General features: G+C 41.3%; 1 protein-coding gene across 2 annotated transcripts in view; it reads left to right on the plus strand.

Moving 5' to 3' along the window:
• Window positions 1-17,930, plus strand: part of polr1a (RNA polymerase I subunit A) — a 164,340-nt gene that overhangs the window by 55,814 nt on the left and 90,596 nt on the right. For both annotated transcript variants that reach the window (XM_060843736.1, XM_060843650.1), the window contains exons 16-21: window positions 4,007-4,190; window positions 7,340-7,422; window positions 8,313-8,471; window positions 12,533-12,631; window positions 13,604-13,756; window positions 17,262-17,344. In XM_060843736.1, coding sequence (XP_060699719.1) covers window positions 4,007-4,190; window positions 7,340-7,422; window positions 8,313-8,471; window positions 12,533-12,631; window positions 13,604-13,756; window positions 17,262-17,344 — 761 coding nt within the window. The remainder of the gene's footprint in view (window positions 1-4,006; window positions 4,191-7,339; window positions 7,423-8,312; window positions 8,472-12,532; window positions 12,632-13,603; window positions 13,757-17,261; window positions 17,345-17,930) is intronic.

Genomic DNA, 17,930 nt, shown 5'->3' on the forward strand with positions numbered 1-17,930 from the left:
TTAGCCAGGCTTTTTTCAAAGAATTCTGTGTTTCATTTACAGTCTGTGTCTGCTTTCTGTTTGTGTTTGCGTCTGAGCCCTGATTACCTTCATATTTCAGCTCTTCTACTTGCAGCTGGTAGTTATGTTTGCAGCTCTGTTTTGTATGTGACCATGTGGTGCCTGTTGTAATTTCCTTCTGTGGTACTTCTAGCTCAAGGGTTACGAGATCACATGTGCCAGTATTTTCTTTTTGTCAAAGAATGGTATTATCAATCTCCTTGTAATTAATGTGATACCTTAAAAGTCTTTTGCATACATTCTCGATGGCAGATTCCACAGACCTTTTAAAACAATAGCAAGTTTTCCCATTTTCACAGCTTCTGGGTCAAAGTTCTTATTAGCCTGTGAGAAGAGATTAGCATGATGTCTTGACCTACATTTTGAGGCTGTTGTATAAAGAGACTTAAAAGCTCCCAATCTTGTTCATGACAAGTGGAAAACAAGTCGACAATCAGTGCAAATGGTGACATCAGCTGTGGCAAGAATTTGCCACCTCAGTGATAAGCAGTTTCAAAGGTTTTTTGAAACAGACACCAGCCTTACAAATAAGGCATTAGTATGTAAATCATTACATGCTACTAGGCAGGGATAACTTCATGTGTGGCTTTTGTGACAGACTTTGCCTTTCGAGAATCAACTTGTTCAATCTTCTTTGGAAGTGTAGTGAATGATCTCACTGATGCATGAAATTCTAAGGCAGCCTCCTCATCTCTTCACAGGTTGTACATGCCAATTACTCATCATTACAGCAATCATCCACTCAAACTATAATGGGATATTTAATAAGGATTTTTTGCATTAAATTAATTCTCTTTTATGCAAGATAAATCAATGTTATTGTCATTTGTTGGCTCATTTTCACAAGGAATAAAAACAAAAAAAAGGGGGGTGAATTCTCAAGATTTGCAGGCAAGAGGGTTTAAAGGACAAAGAGCTGGGTAGGTTTACACTGCAGAAATACTCGCCCCCTTCCCACCACATTAGGTTCTGGCTGAGAATCTCCATGCCTCTCACTTAGCAACCACTTGAAGGACTCATCCATCCTGGCTTCAACTACTAAGACAGGACAGGACAGGACAGGACAAAGCCATTCTACCAAACTGGTGAAGCAATATTGCCAGGCAATCAATTTGTATTGGAGATGGGATGAAATCCAGAGTTCTTGAACTGTACCAATTTGAGCAAGATCAAGAGACCTGACTTCAGGCATGGAGTGGGCTTGAGAGCCAACACCTGTCCTCACTTCTGATTTGATGTGCTCCACCCTACTTAATGAAACAAAATAACCTTTCTTGCCCCTGACCTTTGCTCTGATAGCTGTGTCCTGGCAGTAGCCATGACACGCATTGTCGTACCACTGATTTCTGAAAGAGGCTAGCTTCTGATTTGCTGGCAGCCCCAGGTGAGTGAGACTTCCTGCACTGGCGTTGCAATTCTTACAGAAAACTTCCTGGCAGTGACTGGACTGATGGATTGACATTTTAAAATGCTAACGTCCTGAATAGAACTTTTAATAGCAGAGCATTTGGAAACAGTAACCAGATCAGACAGACAGTATGGATTTGCGAAAGGGAACTAGTCTTTGACGAATCTACTGGAATCTTTCAAGGTTGTAACTGGTCGATAAGTTCTTTGCAAACATTCTTGTTGACAGATTCCACAGACCCTTTAAAATAATAGCAAGTTTTCCCTTTTTTCACAGTTTCTGGGTCTAAGTGCATATTAGCCTGTGCGAAGAGACTAGCATGATATCTTGACCTACATTTTGAGTCTGTTGTGCAAAGAGACTTAAAAGCCCCCAGTCTTGTTCATGACAAGTGGAAAGTAAGTTGACAATCAGTGCAAATGGTGACATCAGCTGTGGCAAGAATTTGCCACCTCAGTGATAAGCAATGGGTGCAATTTGCATTGGTGGGGGGCAATGGGTGTAATTTGCTTAGACTTTCAGAAGGCTTTTGATAACACCCCATGTAAGAGATTAGCATGTAAAATTCAAGTGCATGAGGTTGGGGAAAATGTTCTTAGAGAACTGATTGGCAGACAGGAAGCAAATTGTAGGAATAAATTGGTCTTTTTTCAATGACAGGCAGTGAGGTACTGCAAGGATTAATGCTTGGACCCCGGTATTCACAATATATATAAATGATTTTAAATGGGAATTAAATTAATATCTCTAAGTTTGCAGATGTCACAAAGCTGGGTGGGAGTGAACAGAGGAGGATGTAGAGGTGCTTCAATGTGACTTGAACAAGTTGAGTGACTGGACAGTAGCGTGGAAGATGAAGGATAAATATAAGGTTATGAATTTTTGTAGTGAAAACAGGCAGACAGATGATTATCTGGAAGAGGAGAAAGCAATGAGACATGGTGCCCTTGTACACCAGTTACTGAAGGTAAGCTTTCATGTGCAGTATGAGGTGAAGAAGACAAATGATGTGTTGGCCTTCATGGCGAGAGGATTTGAATGCATGAGCAGAAATAGAACATTTCAGCATGGGTGATGTTTTGCTGCAATGAGGCAAGGTCTTGGTGAGTCCACATCGAGAGAATTGTGTGCAGTTTTGGTCTCCTTATCTGAAGAAGGTTGTTCTGGTTGTGGAAAGAATGCAGGTAAGGTTTACCAAATTGATTCCTGGGATGACAGGATTGGTGTATAAGGGATATTAGATAGGTTATGACTGTATTAGTTGCAGTCTAGAAGAATTTCATAGAAGCTTACAGAAGATTAAGAGCGTAAACGCAAAAAGCATGTTCTAGTGACTGAGGAGTCCAGAACCAGGGTTCACAGTCTAAGGATATTTAAGGCTGAGATGAGGAGAACTTTCTTCATTCAAACAGTGGTAGCCAGTCTGGAACTCTGCGTCGTAAAAATGGTTGAGACAAAAATATGAAATGTTTTCAAGAAGGAGTTAGACATTGTTCTTCACGCTAAAAGAATCAAAGTGCATTCGGGAGGAAATGGGAACAGGGTATTGATTTGGATGATCAGCCGTGATCATAACCAATGGCTGAACAGGATGAAAGGACCAAATAGCCTACTCCGGCTCCAATTTTGTATGTTACTATATTGATCTGGCAGGCTTTCTAAACAGGTTAGGCCATGATTTGTCTCCAAAAAATTTACCTGTTTTAGACTTGACTTGAAAGTAGGTAAATTCTGCCTTTCAAGCACAGAGTCATAATATCTGATGTTAGTACTTGAAGGAAGTAACTTATAGGCTTTGGTCTTTTTAACCTATGAGTCAGAAGGTAGTTGGATCAAGACCATCTTTGGGATTGGAATGAATAATCAAGGCTGATCACTCAATGCAGTAGTGAGGGATTATATTGTTGGTTGTCTTTCTCGTTGGATTGAGAACTTGAAACAAGCTCCCCAAGTGATACATGTGAATCTCGCAGATCCTGTGAAGTATTTTCAAAAAGGGGCAAGAGTTCTCAATGTGTCCTCGTCCTTGTCTACATTCTTTACTTAGCAAAGCCCACCAAAAACAGTCTAACTGGATATTCATCTCAATGCAGTTTATTGGACCTTTTTGTGTGTAAATAACAGTGGTGGTCACACATCAAATAAATGAATTCAAAGCATAATGTTTTGGGACATTTCTGAAAATATGTTATACTTTTATATATTCTTACTGTAGTAAAGCTTTTATTAAACTGACACATCCATTTTTATGATAATCCTGCCAGTGATTCTACCCAATGAATGGGGGAGCAAATTACTGCAGATGCTGGAATCTGTACTGAAAACAAAAAGTGCTGGCGATCACAGCAGATCAGGTAGCATCCATGACAGAGAGCAAGCTAATGTTTCTACTCTGAAGAGTCATTTAGATTCAAAATGTTAACTTGTTTTCTCTCTCAGGATGCTGCCTGACTTGATGTGATCTCCAGCATTTTTTGTTTTCAGTCTATCCAATGAATGTTTACTGTGCTCACACTTCATTTTCTTTTGGATGGACAGGTTGTCATTCTGGAAGGAGAGTTGCTGTGTGGTGTTCTGGACAAGGCACATTATGGAAGCTCAGCCTATGGCTTGGTCCACTGCTGTCAGGAACTATATGGTGGTGAGACAAGTGGAAAAGTACTGACCTGTCTGGCTCGCCTCTTTACTGCTTACCTCCAGCTGTATAGGGGATTTACTTTAGGTAGCAGTTGATTACTTACCTAGTCCCTGTCTGTCATGTTGCTTCTTGTATTCAAACTTTTATTTTAGATATACATTGAATAACAAATACTTTGTTGTATGTGCCAACATAAAATTACATGGTCATCAGGAAATTCCTTTGCATGAGCTGGTTAACTCCTGTATGTACATAGATTGCTCATTAAGCTCTTTTCTGTGAAACATTGTGCAAAGGTCGAACTGTTCTTGCAGTCAGGCTGTGGAAGCTTGAAATGAAAAGAGATCAATGTTACCTGGTTCACATAACAAAATGTATCTCACTGTAACTCTTGTGTATAATCAGTCAATTGAGCACTGTCAAGTGCATATTATTTCCCTGAATTTCCAGAAGGCATTTGGGAAGGTTCCAAAAGTGAAGATATTAGTGCAGATCAAGGCTTATGGAAATTGTAAATTAAACATTTGGCTTGGGATGGAAGGCAAGTGTGATGGTCTTAGGATTAGCAAGATTCTGAGTCAGAAACAATCGAACGTTTCCAAAGCTCTAATAAAATGGCTGTGTAAATTCTTGTAACTATGCCTTATCTTATGATCTTATATTTGTTACATTCTGTCAGAAAACAGGTCTGATTCATAGCGATACTATCTCCATCAATGTTAGGACAAGCAATTGGGACCTGCATTTCCCCCATGGCTGAACTAGTGATTAAATCTTGTATTATTGGCATCGATCTGATGTATGCTGACTGTACAGTTAACAGAGCCAAACTGCACCTCCTGAAAAAAAACTCTCCACCCTCATGGCAAGTTGTAGCCCAGAGACCTGGATGGTGATGAGTGATGATAATGCTCCAATGTATTTTCATTGGACTCAGCAGGAATCTCTTCTCTCTCTTACTGCTTTTCATTGATATACGTTGGAAGTATTTACAAGTTGATCCTCAACCAGTTTGGGCAGTTTTAATTGTAACTCCTTAATCATTAAATTTTAAAAAAGCAAAGAACTACAGATTGCATATCAGAACCAGATATAAAAATTATTGGAAAAACTCAGCAGGTCCAGGAGCATATGTGGAGAGAAATGAGAGTCAATGTTTTGGGTCCACTAACTTTCTTTCAAAACTGATCTTAGCTAGGAAAATGTTGGCATGCTGAAGATGGTGGTAGGAGTAAACGATAAGTAGAGTTGGAGCACAAAGAGAGAGAAAAACACAATTGTGCAAACAAAGCAATGGATAAAGATCAGTCTGGGAGAATCAATAGCTCCTGATGAGGAACATTAGTTGCATTGTTTGTGAAAGCGGCCTACATGATGACATGGTTTAGTGTATGTGGTTTGGGCTAAGGGCATGGGAGAACGTGCTCAGGCACTAAAATTATTGAACTCACTATTGTGCCCTGAGACTGCAGGAAAATGAGGCGCTGTTCTTCCAACTTGCACTGAGCTTCACTAGAGCGCTGTAGAAGCCTGAAACACACATGTTGACTAGGGAACACGATTTTGTGTTGAAGTGGCAGGCAACAGGAAGCTCAGGGTGAAGGGCTTATGCCCGAAACGTCGAATTTCCTATTCCTTGGATGCTGCCTGACCTGCTGTGCTTTAACCAGCAAAGCATTTTCAACAGGAAGCTCAGGGTCACTTTTGCAAAATGTTCGCCCAGTCTGTGTTTTACCTCCCCAAAGTAAAGCTACGCACTCTGTGAACAGTAAATGCAGCAGACTTGATAGAGTGAAGGCTCACTGAACCTGAAACATTAATTCTGATCTCTCACCACAGATATTGTCAGACATGCTGAGCTTTTCCAGCAACTTTTGTTTTCGTTTGATTTCCAGCACCCACAGTTCTTTTGGTTTGTACATTGAGTAAAGTGTAAGTAAATCACTGCTTCACCTGATAGGTGTGTCTGGGGTGTGGGATGGTGAGGAAGGAGCAAGTAAATGGTCAGGTGTTGCACTTCTGCAATTGCATGGGAAGATTTTGGGGAGGTGTTGGGAGGGTAGGAGGGATAGACTAAGGCATCCTGAGGGAACAGTTCTGCTGCTGACAAGGAGTGAAAGGGAATGTGTTTCTGGTGGTGACATCCTGCTGAAGGTGGTGGAAATGGTGGCTAATGATCCTTTGCATGTTGGTAGGATGGTAAGTGAGAACCAGGGGCTCTATTGTTGTTATGGGAGGCAAGAGAAAGAATGAAGACTGAGTTGTGGAATGGTGTCAGACCCAGCTGAGTGCCCTATCGATTACGGTGGTAGGGAATCATTGGTTGATCAAGAAGGTGGATATTGTTGAAGCTGGCATCATCAGAACAAATATGTTGGAGAAACTGAGATAATGGAATTAGGAGCCTTTACAGAAAGCAGAGTGTGAGGTTGTATAGTCAAGGTAATTGTGGGAGTTGGTAGGTTTGTAGTGGATGTTGGTGGACACCCTTATCCCAGAAATGGAAACAGAGATCCACAAGAAGGGAGGAATCAGAGGTAGACCAGGTAAAGGTGAGAGCAGTTTAGAAAATGAAAGTGAAAATAGTTAAACTTTTCCAATTCCAGGCGAGAGAGGGAAGCAGCACTGATGATGTAACTGATGTACCAGTGAAAGTGTTATGGGTAAGGGACCACAGTAGGACTGGAATAAAGAATGTTCCGCATACTCAACAAAGTGATATACATAACTGGAGCCCATGCAGGTATCTTTGACCATTAAGTTTTCTCTTCTGGGTCAGAGGCAGGAATGCTACCCACTATGCCACAAGATTCCTCACTGGAAGTTAACAGTTCAAATTAATTTGACAGCTTGAAATCTTGCATTTTACACCAAGGTTATAGCAGCACTTGAAAAGAAAATAATTGATCTTACAGTATTTTGCAATATCCTGTGGATTCAATAAGATAATTAAATAGCAGGTTCTTTCTTGGATGTAAGAAAGTAACATTTTCTGAGGAAGGGTCACTGGACCTGAAACGTTAACTCTGATTTCTCTCCACAGGTGCTGCCAGACCTGTGAGTTTTTCCAGCGATTTCTGTTCCTGTTAATCTTTATGAAGACATTTTTGTTCAAATATATTTTTTTGAATATTTAAGATGACTACTACACTGGCAGAAGGAACATTTATCAATTGACATAAAAGTTTTTGTTCAATATATAAATGTTTGCTAAATGTGATTTTTCACATTAGATGTTGAAGATATTCTATTGAAGCCCAAGGCAAATGCAAAGAGGCAAAAAATCATTGAAGAGTCAACTCAGTGTGGAGCCAAGGTAAAGATCCCATTGATGTATAATTATGCAAGAAGCTCAATTGTACAATGTGGTTGGTTTGCATCTCATGTAAATAATTCCAAGCCAAATGAAAAGTGACAGTAAAGGGGCCAGATTGCAGGTTAGCAGGTTAGGCTTATGACTGGAAGATTCCCTTGTGGATGTTTAAAAGAATTGCTCTCTTTTAATGTAGCTAGAAGGGGGGAGCTGGAGAGATGGAGGGAGAATGCTAGGCAAATGAGCATTTCACTTACTGGCGTTCAGAAAGCTAATATGTCGACATGTGACAAATGGCCTCTTATGGTGTCATAATTCTACAGCTTTTGTATTTTGTAAATTTGAAGGACTTACAGGCCTCAATTGGGAAGAAAGTTTGTTTAGACTTACTATATTTCTTGAGTATAAAAGATTTAGGAATGCTCTGATCAGAGTGTTTATAATGTGAAAAGAATTTGAACATTATTTCCTCTCCTATTCCTCCACTGGAGGGAAACCTTGATGACCGTCTTAATTCAAGAGAATGCAAGCCACATTCACGTGATCTAATTTCAATGTAACCCTTCATTCTGGTATCAATGCTTTATCATTTCCACAATTAGTTCAGTGTTCACTCATGTTCAGTGCTAGAAATTGAACTGCAGTCATGACTACTGAGACAGTATTCAAAACGGGGTTAGACGAAGGCTTGAGAACTACATATCAGTTCTATAAATATAGCAAGAAGATTTTTTTATGCATCTGACAAAACATAGAAATTTTTTTCCAGCAAAGAAGAAGGTTGATTTTGAACTGTTATTGAGTGTAAGCAACATACTGCTCGATGGATTTATTTATTAAGGTTGTTTTACACAAATATTATTACAAGTCTGTGAGTTTCTATTTCCCCACAGGCTGTCCGAAAAGCTTTTAACTTACCAGACTCTGCCTCGTGTGATGAAGTTCAGGACAAATGGCAAAATGCTCATCTCAGTAAAGATCCGAAGGATATGAATGTGGTGGATTTGAAATATAAGGAAGAAGTGAATTTGTACAACAACCAAATCAACAAGGTCTATAATGAAATCACTTAATGACTTATCAATTTGCTTTTGTCAATGGTGAATACTTGTTGTGGTGGAGACAACAGAAATGACTGGTTGAAAATCTAACAGCATTGTGGGTCAGTACATGAGCTAGAGTAGTTCAAGAAGTTGATTCACCACTACCCTTGCAGAGGCAATTAGGCATGAATAACAAATTCTGACCGAGTCAGCTAGACCCATATGCTATGAAAGAACAATTTAAATTAAACACGTTTTTGTAAACATTTATGCTACTTACTGACTGTGTTTGTTTTTCCTTCATTCATGGGCTGTGGGTGTCATAGCCAGCAATTATTGCCTGTCCCTAGTGACCTTTGAGAAAGTGGTGGTGAGCTGTCTTCTTGAACTACTGCAGTTCATCTGCGTAAATAGACCCCGCAATGCTGTTTGGGAAAGAATTCCAACATTTTGACCACTCCCAGTTCTTTAATGGAATGTGTCAGACTTGCAGATGAAACTTCATCTTTTGTATCTCAAAATGTATGCTGAATCTCAGCCTCAAAAGAGAACCCTATCGTACATATGAACAAGAACTGGCTATTTGGTCGCTCGAGCATGCTCCTCTTTTCAATAATATAGTAGATCTGATTGTACTCTGAAATCTACATTCTTACTTACTCCTAAAAACCTTTCAGTCTTTTCTTTGGTCAAAGTCTATCTACTTTTGCCCTAAAAGTATTCAAGGACTCACCAGCATTCAGGAAGACTGTTCCATAGATTCATGGCCCTTCAAGAAAATAATCTCAACACATTTCTGTTTTAACTAGGCAGCACTTGAATTTTAGTGGCCCTTAGCTCAAGATTCTCCCTGAAAAGGAAATATCGTCATCAACATCTACCCTGCCAAAACTCTTCAGAATCTTGTATATTTTTTTCAAGTTCCTTCTTGTTCTTCTAAACTTCATATACAAGCCGAGCCAATCCACTCATTCCAAGTATTAGTCTGGCAAAGCTTCTGTGAACTGCTTCCAACCACTTAAAGACAATAAGCCATAAGGAGTACAGTTAGGCTATTCAGCCCATCAAATCTGCTCCACCATTCGAACATGATTAATATGTAACTCACACCCATTATTCTGTGTTCTCCCCATAACCCTTAATCCCCTTAGCAATCCCCTTATCTCTGTCTTAAATACACTCAATGACCTGGCCTCCACAGTTGTCTGCTGCAATGAGTTCCAAAGAGTAACTACCTTCTGGCAAAATAAACTCCTCCTCATCTAAGGGGTCGTCCCTTCACTCTGAGGCTATGCCCCAGGTCCTAGTCTCTCCTACTAGTGGAAACATCTCTATGTTATCACTGTCTAGGCCTTTCAGTATTCTGCAAGTGTCAATCAGTTTACCCGTCGCTTCGTATGATAAGTCCTTCTTCCCTGGGTTGATTCTTGTTAATCTCCTCTGGCCCCCTCCAACTCATCATCTTTTAGATATGAGTCCCAAACCCACACTCAGTATCCCAAATGCAGTCTGACTGTTCCCTAGATTGATTACTGCGATAAAATGAATGTCATTTGAAGAAAATGATCTTTTATGGAATTTAGACAAAGAAGAATTCATCTTATTTATCCTTGAAATGTTTTGAAGTTTTGATGGGCTGTTTCTCCTGGCTGTTAAGTTTAGAATTAGTAGGCACCATTTCAGGTTAGAGCTCAGCCATTAAAGACTAAGATGAACAGAAATGTCTTCACAGAAGTGAATTTTTCCTCGAGCTCGAGAAGGCTGCATAGGCTCTTTTGTGGAGTGTATTGAAGACGGATCGATAGGTTCATGGACTGAAAGGGAATAGAGGGATATTGAGAGAACGGGAGAGTGGAATTAATGTTGATGATTAACTATTCTCTTTTGGATTCTGGAGCCTATTTAAAGGGTTATGCGCCTACTGATGCTCCTGTTTCTTGCTTATACATAATTTTTCTTTGTTGAGACAGCAATCCAGCTCTTGTGATGAATCGAATGATTGGTCTGGCTGGAGTTGGGAGAAAACTTGTGGTTTTGTTCGCCGAGCTGGGAATTTGTGTTGCAGACATTTCGTCCCCTGTCTAGGTGACATCCTCAGTGCTTAGGAGCCTCCTGTGAAGCGCTTCTGTGATCTTTCCTCTGGCATTTGTAGTGGTACTCACAGGAATCCGATTCACTAGAGAGGAAGAATAGGACAACCAACTCCCATTCCTAGACGTGATGGTACAGAGAACACCGAACGGAGAATTCACCACAAAGGTATAAAGAAAAGCCACACACACAGACCAAGTCCTGAACTACGAAAGCAACCACCCCAACACACACAAAAGAAGTTGCATCAAGACACTGTTCAAAAGGGCCACAACACACTGCAGCATACTAGAACTACAAAAAGAGGAAAAAGAACACCTCTACAATGTATTCGCCAAAAATGGATACCCCCGCAATTTCATCAACAGATGCCTAAGGGAAAGACAAAGGAATGAGGACATGCCGCAACCCAAAGGACAAGCCACACTACCATACATCAAGAGCATTTCCGAACTGACAGTCAGACTACTGCGACCATTAGAACTCATAACAGCACACAAACCAACAGCCACTCTCACACAACAACTCACCAGGACAAAGGACCCGATACCCAGCATGAGCAAAACCAAGGTAATGTACAAAATCCCATGCAAGGACTGCACAAAACACTACATAGGACAAACAGGAAGACAGCTAACGATCCGCATCCATGAACACCAACTAGCCACGAAACGACATGACCAGCCACACACGCAGATGACAATCAACATGAATTTGACTGGGACAACACTACTATTATAGGACAAGCCAAACAGAGAACAGCCAGGGAATTCCTCGAGGCATGGCACTCATCCACCGATTCAATCAATAAGCACATCGATCTGGACCCAATATACTGGCCACTGCGATGGACAGCTGGAACTGACAACCGGAAGCGGCAGATTCAAACCACTACAAATGCTGGAGGAAAGATCACAGAAGCGCTTCACAGGAGGCTCCCAAGCACTGAGGCTGTCACCTAGACAGGAGACGAAACGTCTGCAACACAAGTTCCCAGCTCGGCGAACAGAACCACAACAACGAGCACTCGAGCTACAAATCTTCTCACAAACTTTGGGAGAAAGCCTTTCAGTCTCGTTCATCTAATTGCACAAATTTAATGGGTAATTTTTCTGACAAGAAGGAACCATTTGTATGATTTTCATTCTATTGCAATCCGTTAATTTCACGAAAACAGTTATGACATTGAAGGCGTGTCCTGTACTTTTCAGAGAGAGAGGATGCTGTTCTGAACCGAGAGCTTAAAAACACCTATGTATATGACTAATTGGCAGTCCCATGATGTACTGAAAAATTGAAAATATGTAAGATTTGGCTGTGACAACAATTTTACTTTAACTAATCAGTTTAAGTTATGCCCAAAGATACTAAAAACCAATTGAGTTTGAATTTATGGTTTTGCTAACATCACATCAATGAGACGATCCAATGTTAGGGTATTTGACAGTTTGGACATTTTGAAAATTGGAGAGAGAGCAACTGTCATCAAGACAGAAATACATCGAGAGCAAGATATTAGCTCTCTCAGAAATCAGGGGACACACTCTATCAAAGGTACCTTTTCATATAACACGTACTTGCAGTAAAAAGAAAGAAAACCACCCAGAGAGATCCTCAGCCAAAAGAGGGAAGACAGAAGAAGAAAGCGACTGTGTGATTTTGAAATTAGGTTGGAACAGCATTGTTATAGAGTTGGAGATAGGTACGAAGCAGTTCAGAGAATCAGGGCTTAGAGTTGTGAATAGTTGTTGTTTAATGTTTACTTTTAGAGTTAAAAATACTTTCTTTAAATAGTAGAAGTTGAGAGTTCTGTCACTCATATTTTAACAGATTGAGGCAAGGTGAACTTTTCTGAGTGTTCTGTTTAATTATCAGAAGGGTTCACTTCTGTGTCATAACACAAGTATTCTCTTCTGTTGTGATTACAGATTTTATTTACTCTACTACTAATGTGTGTTGTATGTTTGCTTGATTGACAGGTGTGTATGCCACTGGGTCTTCATAGACTATTTCCTGACAATAACCTGCAACTCATGGTGCAGTCTGGTGCTAAAGGTTCAACTGTTAATACAATGCAGGTAATTTTTTTTTCTCGAACTGCTGAGCAATTTTACACTCAATGTGCATGTTGACCTCTTATGGCAGGTCCGAACAATGATCAAATGAATCTATTTAATTTTTTTTGCATAAGTCACAAGCATAATACATAGGGAAGTATCAGATATTGTCAGTATTGATTTCCAGTATGATTTAAAAGAATTCTGCACAGACACTTTGGAGGAAGACGAAGGGGCATGCACTCTGATGTAACCTTGTGATTATGAATCACTAGTTGTTTGCAAAGAGCAGAGAGTTTAGATAAACGAGTTGTCGACTGATTTAACAGTGTGTGATTAACAGAGTTCCCTTCCTTTCTTATACTGGGGCCTTATCTTTAAGCTATTTTGTGATTTATTAATGACTTTGATGGATTAGAGTTGTATGTCCACATTTTCAGTCCACACCAAATTAAGGGACTTTGTACATTTATTGGGAAATTATGTGTGGTTACAAAAGAACATAGACAAACTAAATGAGAGGATGCAATCACAGCAGTTGGAGCACAGTGTGCCGAAGTCAGCGATTGTCCACTTCGTAATTTACAATGGCAAATGAGAAACATTTCTAAATCAAGACGCTGTGGAAGAACAAAGTGATTTGGATGTCTCCATACACAGATCATAATGGACAGCCTAATTTCACCCAGAACCCTGAAAATCAATGGAAAGAAATATGAAAAAAGGTATTTGAAAAAAAATGCCTTTCAGAACATTGGGAAATGCTGCATATCTGATGGATTTGCTCACTGTTGTAATGGAGGAATCTAATAGAAGGCAATTAGTAAGACTTGTCATTCTGAGCTAGGTCTAATGCAAGGCAGTTTTGCTAATATTTTAAATAGTCAAAACATTTTTAATTTGTAATACAGAAAACTGAATCTGTTTCTATCTGTGATTCTCATGAAACGATAAGATTATATCATGAGTAAACTGATTTTCTTTTGTTTCCAGATTTCATGCCTCCTTGGTCAGATTGAACTAGAAGGAAAACGTCCTCCGCTGATGCCATCTGGGAAATCATTGCCCTGTTTCCAACCTTATGATTTCACTCCACGTTCAGGCGGCTTTGTTACTGGCCGATTCCTCACTGGTATCAGCCCTCCGGTATGCAGATATATAATTCTTAAGAAGGATTTTGGCAACACTTACTTTACTGTCACGTTAAAAGAGCTTGTTTAGAGAAGTTCTGTTTCATTTTTATTCTACCAGAGGATGTGGATGGCTTAGCCCAGCATTTATTGCCTATCCCTAAATGCACTTGATGATGTGCTGCAGTCCATGTGCTGTAAGTGGACCCATAATACTGTTGAGGAGGGTGTTTCAATATTTTGACACAGATGAAATGGTGACATAATTCCAAGTCTTGATGTGTGGTTTGGAGGGGAGCTTGCAGGCAGTGGTGTTCTGTGTATGTGCTGTCTTCTTCCTCCTCAGTCAAAGTTCTGCACTTGGGTGCAGTGCATCTAAGAAATGAAGCATATTGTTGCTACTGAGAGTTAGCCACTTGTTCATCACTTGTCAGCCCAAGCTTGGGTATTGCCCAGATCTTGCTGTATCTGGACATAGATTATTTCAGTTTCTGAGGAGTTGCAAATCGTGCTGAACATTGTGCAATCATCACTGAATATCTGCATTTCTGACCTTATGATGAGAGAAGGTCATAGAAGTGACTGAAGATGGTTGAACCTTTAACGTGACCTGTAAGAACTCCTGCAGAGATGTACTGGAATTGAAATGGCTGACCTCCAACAGGTGTAACCATCTTCCTGTGTGCCAAGCAGCATTTTTTGAATTTTCTTAGTTGCTATGCAGACCTCTGAGACTGGTACACGCAATGACTTCCAGAAATGGAAGTCAGTATCCCAGTTTAGTGGTGGCAGCCCAGGACTTGCATGTCTTGGTAGAGTGGGAGTTGGAATGATCGGCCACAGGGTGGTGAGGTTGTTTGGTGTATGTGTCCCAGAGATGTTCTCTGAAACGTTCTGTGAGTTGTCATCCTGCCTCCCCAGTGTAGAAGATACAACTGTGTCTATTGCTCTCGATATATACACACACATACACATACACACACAGCTTAGAGGGAGAACTCCAATCAATGGTGAGCTTTCTCCCCGATTCCCATTGCCTCTGGTTTTGCTTGGTCTCCTCGATGCCACATTTCATCAGTTACAGCCTTAATATCAAAGGCAATCATTCTCATCTCGTCTCTGTCCGTGTTTGAACCAAGACTGTAATGAGGTCTGGAACTGAGTGACCCTGGCAGAACTCAAACTGGGTGTCACTGAGTAGGTTATTACTGAGCAGGTGCTGCTTGATAGCACCGTTGATGACACCTTCCATCACTTCGTGGGTGGCACGGTGGCACAGTGGTTAACACTGCTGTCTCTCAGCGCCTGAGACCTGGGTTCAATTCACGACTCAGGCGACTGACTGTGTGGAGTTTGCACGTTCTCCCCGTGTCTGCGTGGGTTTCCTCCGGATGCTCCGGTTTCCTCCCACAGTCCAAAGATGTGCGGGTCAAGTGATTTGGCCATGCTAAATTGCCTGTAGTGTTGGGTAATGGGGTAAATGTAGGGGTATGGGTGGGTTGTGCTTCGGCGGGTCGGTGTGGACTTGTTGGGCCGAAGGGCCTGTTTCCACACTGTAAGTAATCTTTACTGATGTTTGAGAGTATACTGATGGGACAATAATTGGCTTGGTTGGATCTGTCTTGCTTTTTGTGTGTTGGACGTACTTGGGTAATTTTTACATTGTCAGGTAGCTGGTGGTATAATAGCTATGCCGGAACAGTTTGGCTAGGGGTGTGGCAAGTTCTGAAACACAAGTCTTCAGTACTATTGTTTGGGCCCGTTGCTTTTGCAGTATCCAGTGCCTCCAACCCATGTCTTTATGTCACATGGAGTGAGTCAAATTGGGTTTGGTCTGGCATTTGTGATGCTGAGAACCTTTGGAAAAGACCGAGAAGGATCATTTATTCAGCACTTTTTGCTGAAAATTGTTGCTCAAGGTTCACCTTTATCTTTTGCACTGATTTGTGGGCTTTCCTATTATTGAGGATGGAGATATCTGTAAAGCAGCCGCTGCCTCCTGTGAGTTGTTTATTTGTCCACCACTGTTCATGATTAGAATTGGATTGACTGCAGATCTTAGACTTGCTCTGTGGGTTGTGGGATTACATGGCTATCACTAGCTGCTAATGCTGTTTAAGTAGCCCTGTGTTGTTAGTTCACTAGGTTGACAGATAATTTTGGCAATACCTGGATGAGGATGCTCTCACCTTAAAAAGGCTATTTTGTCCTGGGTTTTTTTTCTTTTAAAGAGAGGTTGTAAAGGCGGAGGTGCCAAATGGGCTATGAAGCATTTGCATGTCCTTGGCGGAATAGGAAGACACTAAGTAATCTAATCTACTCAAGGAGTTGAAAGGCGATGGGGTTGTTTGGTGCGTGTGTCCCAGAGGTGTTCCCCAAAACGTTCCGCGAGCTGAAGTCCTGTCTTCCAAATATAGAGGAAACCATATCAAGAGCAATGGACACGGTTGTGTCTTCTGCACTGGGGAGGCAGGATGACAACCCACAGAACGTTTCAGAGAACATCTCTGGGACACATGCACCAAACAACCCCACCATTCTGTGGTCGATCACTCCAACACCAACTCTGCCAAGACATGCAAGTCCTGGGCTGCCACCACCACAAGACCCTAACCACCCGAAGTCTGGAAGAAGGAAGCCTTATCTTCCGCTTTAGGACCCTCCAACCACATGATTTCACCAATTGCCTCATCTCCCTTCCCCCTAGGGAGGCACGGTGGCTCAGTGGTTAGCACTACTGCCTCACAGCACCAGGGTCCCAGTTTAGATTCCAACCTCGGGCAACTGTCTATGTGGAGTTTGCACATTCACCCTGTCTCTGCGTGGGTTTCCTCTGTGCGCCCCGGTTTCCTCCCACAGTCCAAAGATGTGCAGGTCAGGTGAATTGGCTAACCTAAGTTGCCCATAAAGTTAGGTGCATTCGTCAGAGGGAAATGGTTCGGGGTGTGTTGCTCTTTGGAGGGTCGGTGTGGACGTCACCCCCTCTTATTTATCTCCCAGCCACCCCCCCAAAAGTTCCTGATGGAGGGCTTATGCCTTAAACTTTGACTCTCCTGCTTCTCAAATGCTGCCTGACCTGCTGGGCATTTCCAGTGCCACACCTTTTGACCCTGATTTCCAGCATCTGTAGTCCTCACTTTCTCCTGAAAGTCTTCCATCACAATCCTGACTTGTCTTGTAGATAGTGGACAGGCTTCAAGAAGTCAGGAGGTGAGTTATTCAGTACAGATTCTTAGCCACTGACCTGCACATGTTATCACAGAATTTAAATGGATAGACCATTTCAGTTTCTGGTGAATGATAACCAAGATGTTGATAGTGGAGGATTCAGCAATAGAAATCCCGTTGAGGTCAAGGGACAATTATCCAATTCTCTCTGTAATTGTATGGAAAGCCGCTTAGTGCAAGAGTGAATTGGGATGGGCAATAAATGTTGGATTTTGCAGTGGTGCCTACATCTTGTTAAAGAAGTTGCAATACCTCAGTGATTTATGTCCTGCTGTTGCTTGCTTGTGCTCCAGGAATTTTTTTTTCACTGTATGGCTGGCAGGGAAGGTCTCGTGGACACAGCTGTAAAGACCAGCCGTTCTGGATATCTTCAAAGGTAAGAAACTGTTTCCACTTCATGTATTCTTTTAATTTAGTCTATCTTTGTGTGGTCCTCTCCTTCACCCCACAACAACAGTATTAAATTGTTGCACAGGTGAGTAACATGGGGCTCCTCTTCCATCGAATGAGATGACTGGTGGTGAGTTTAACGTCTGCGAGTCGTCACGTCTTGGCAAGAAGCAGGGTTGAGAAGAGGGTGCAGAATTGAGCTGAGTTGTTGACATTGGCTCATTTGCAAGGCATTCAGCCAGCTGAGCTAATTGACTCCTGACTTAAACCTTGTAGATAGTGGATAAGCTTTATAGTTTGCAAATTTATTTCCCGTTGCAGTATGGAACAGCTTGGAGCACTAGTCTTCAATACCACAGTGAAATGTTGCCTTTTTTGTATCAAGTTTTTCAGCTGTTTCTTAATATGATGTGGAGTGAATCAAATTGACTGAAGAGTGGTATTGCGATGTTGGGGATGACTGGAATAGGCCAAGGTGGATCACCCAATTGGCAATTCTGGTTGAAAGTTGTTGCAAGCATTTCAGCCTTTGCACTGATTTACTGATCTCCCTTTTTGCTGCGGGTGAGAAT

Source organism: Hemiscyllium ocellatum, chromosome 1 (genome assembly GCF_020745735.1).
Source record: "Hemiscyllium ocellatum isolate sHemOce1 chromosome 1, sHemOce1.pat.X.cur, whole genome shotgun sequence".
In the NCBI taxonomy this organism is placed as follows: domain Eukaryota; kingdom Metazoa; phylum Chordata; class Chondrichthyes; order Orectolobiformes; family Hemiscylliidae; genus Hemiscyllium; species Hemiscyllium ocellatum.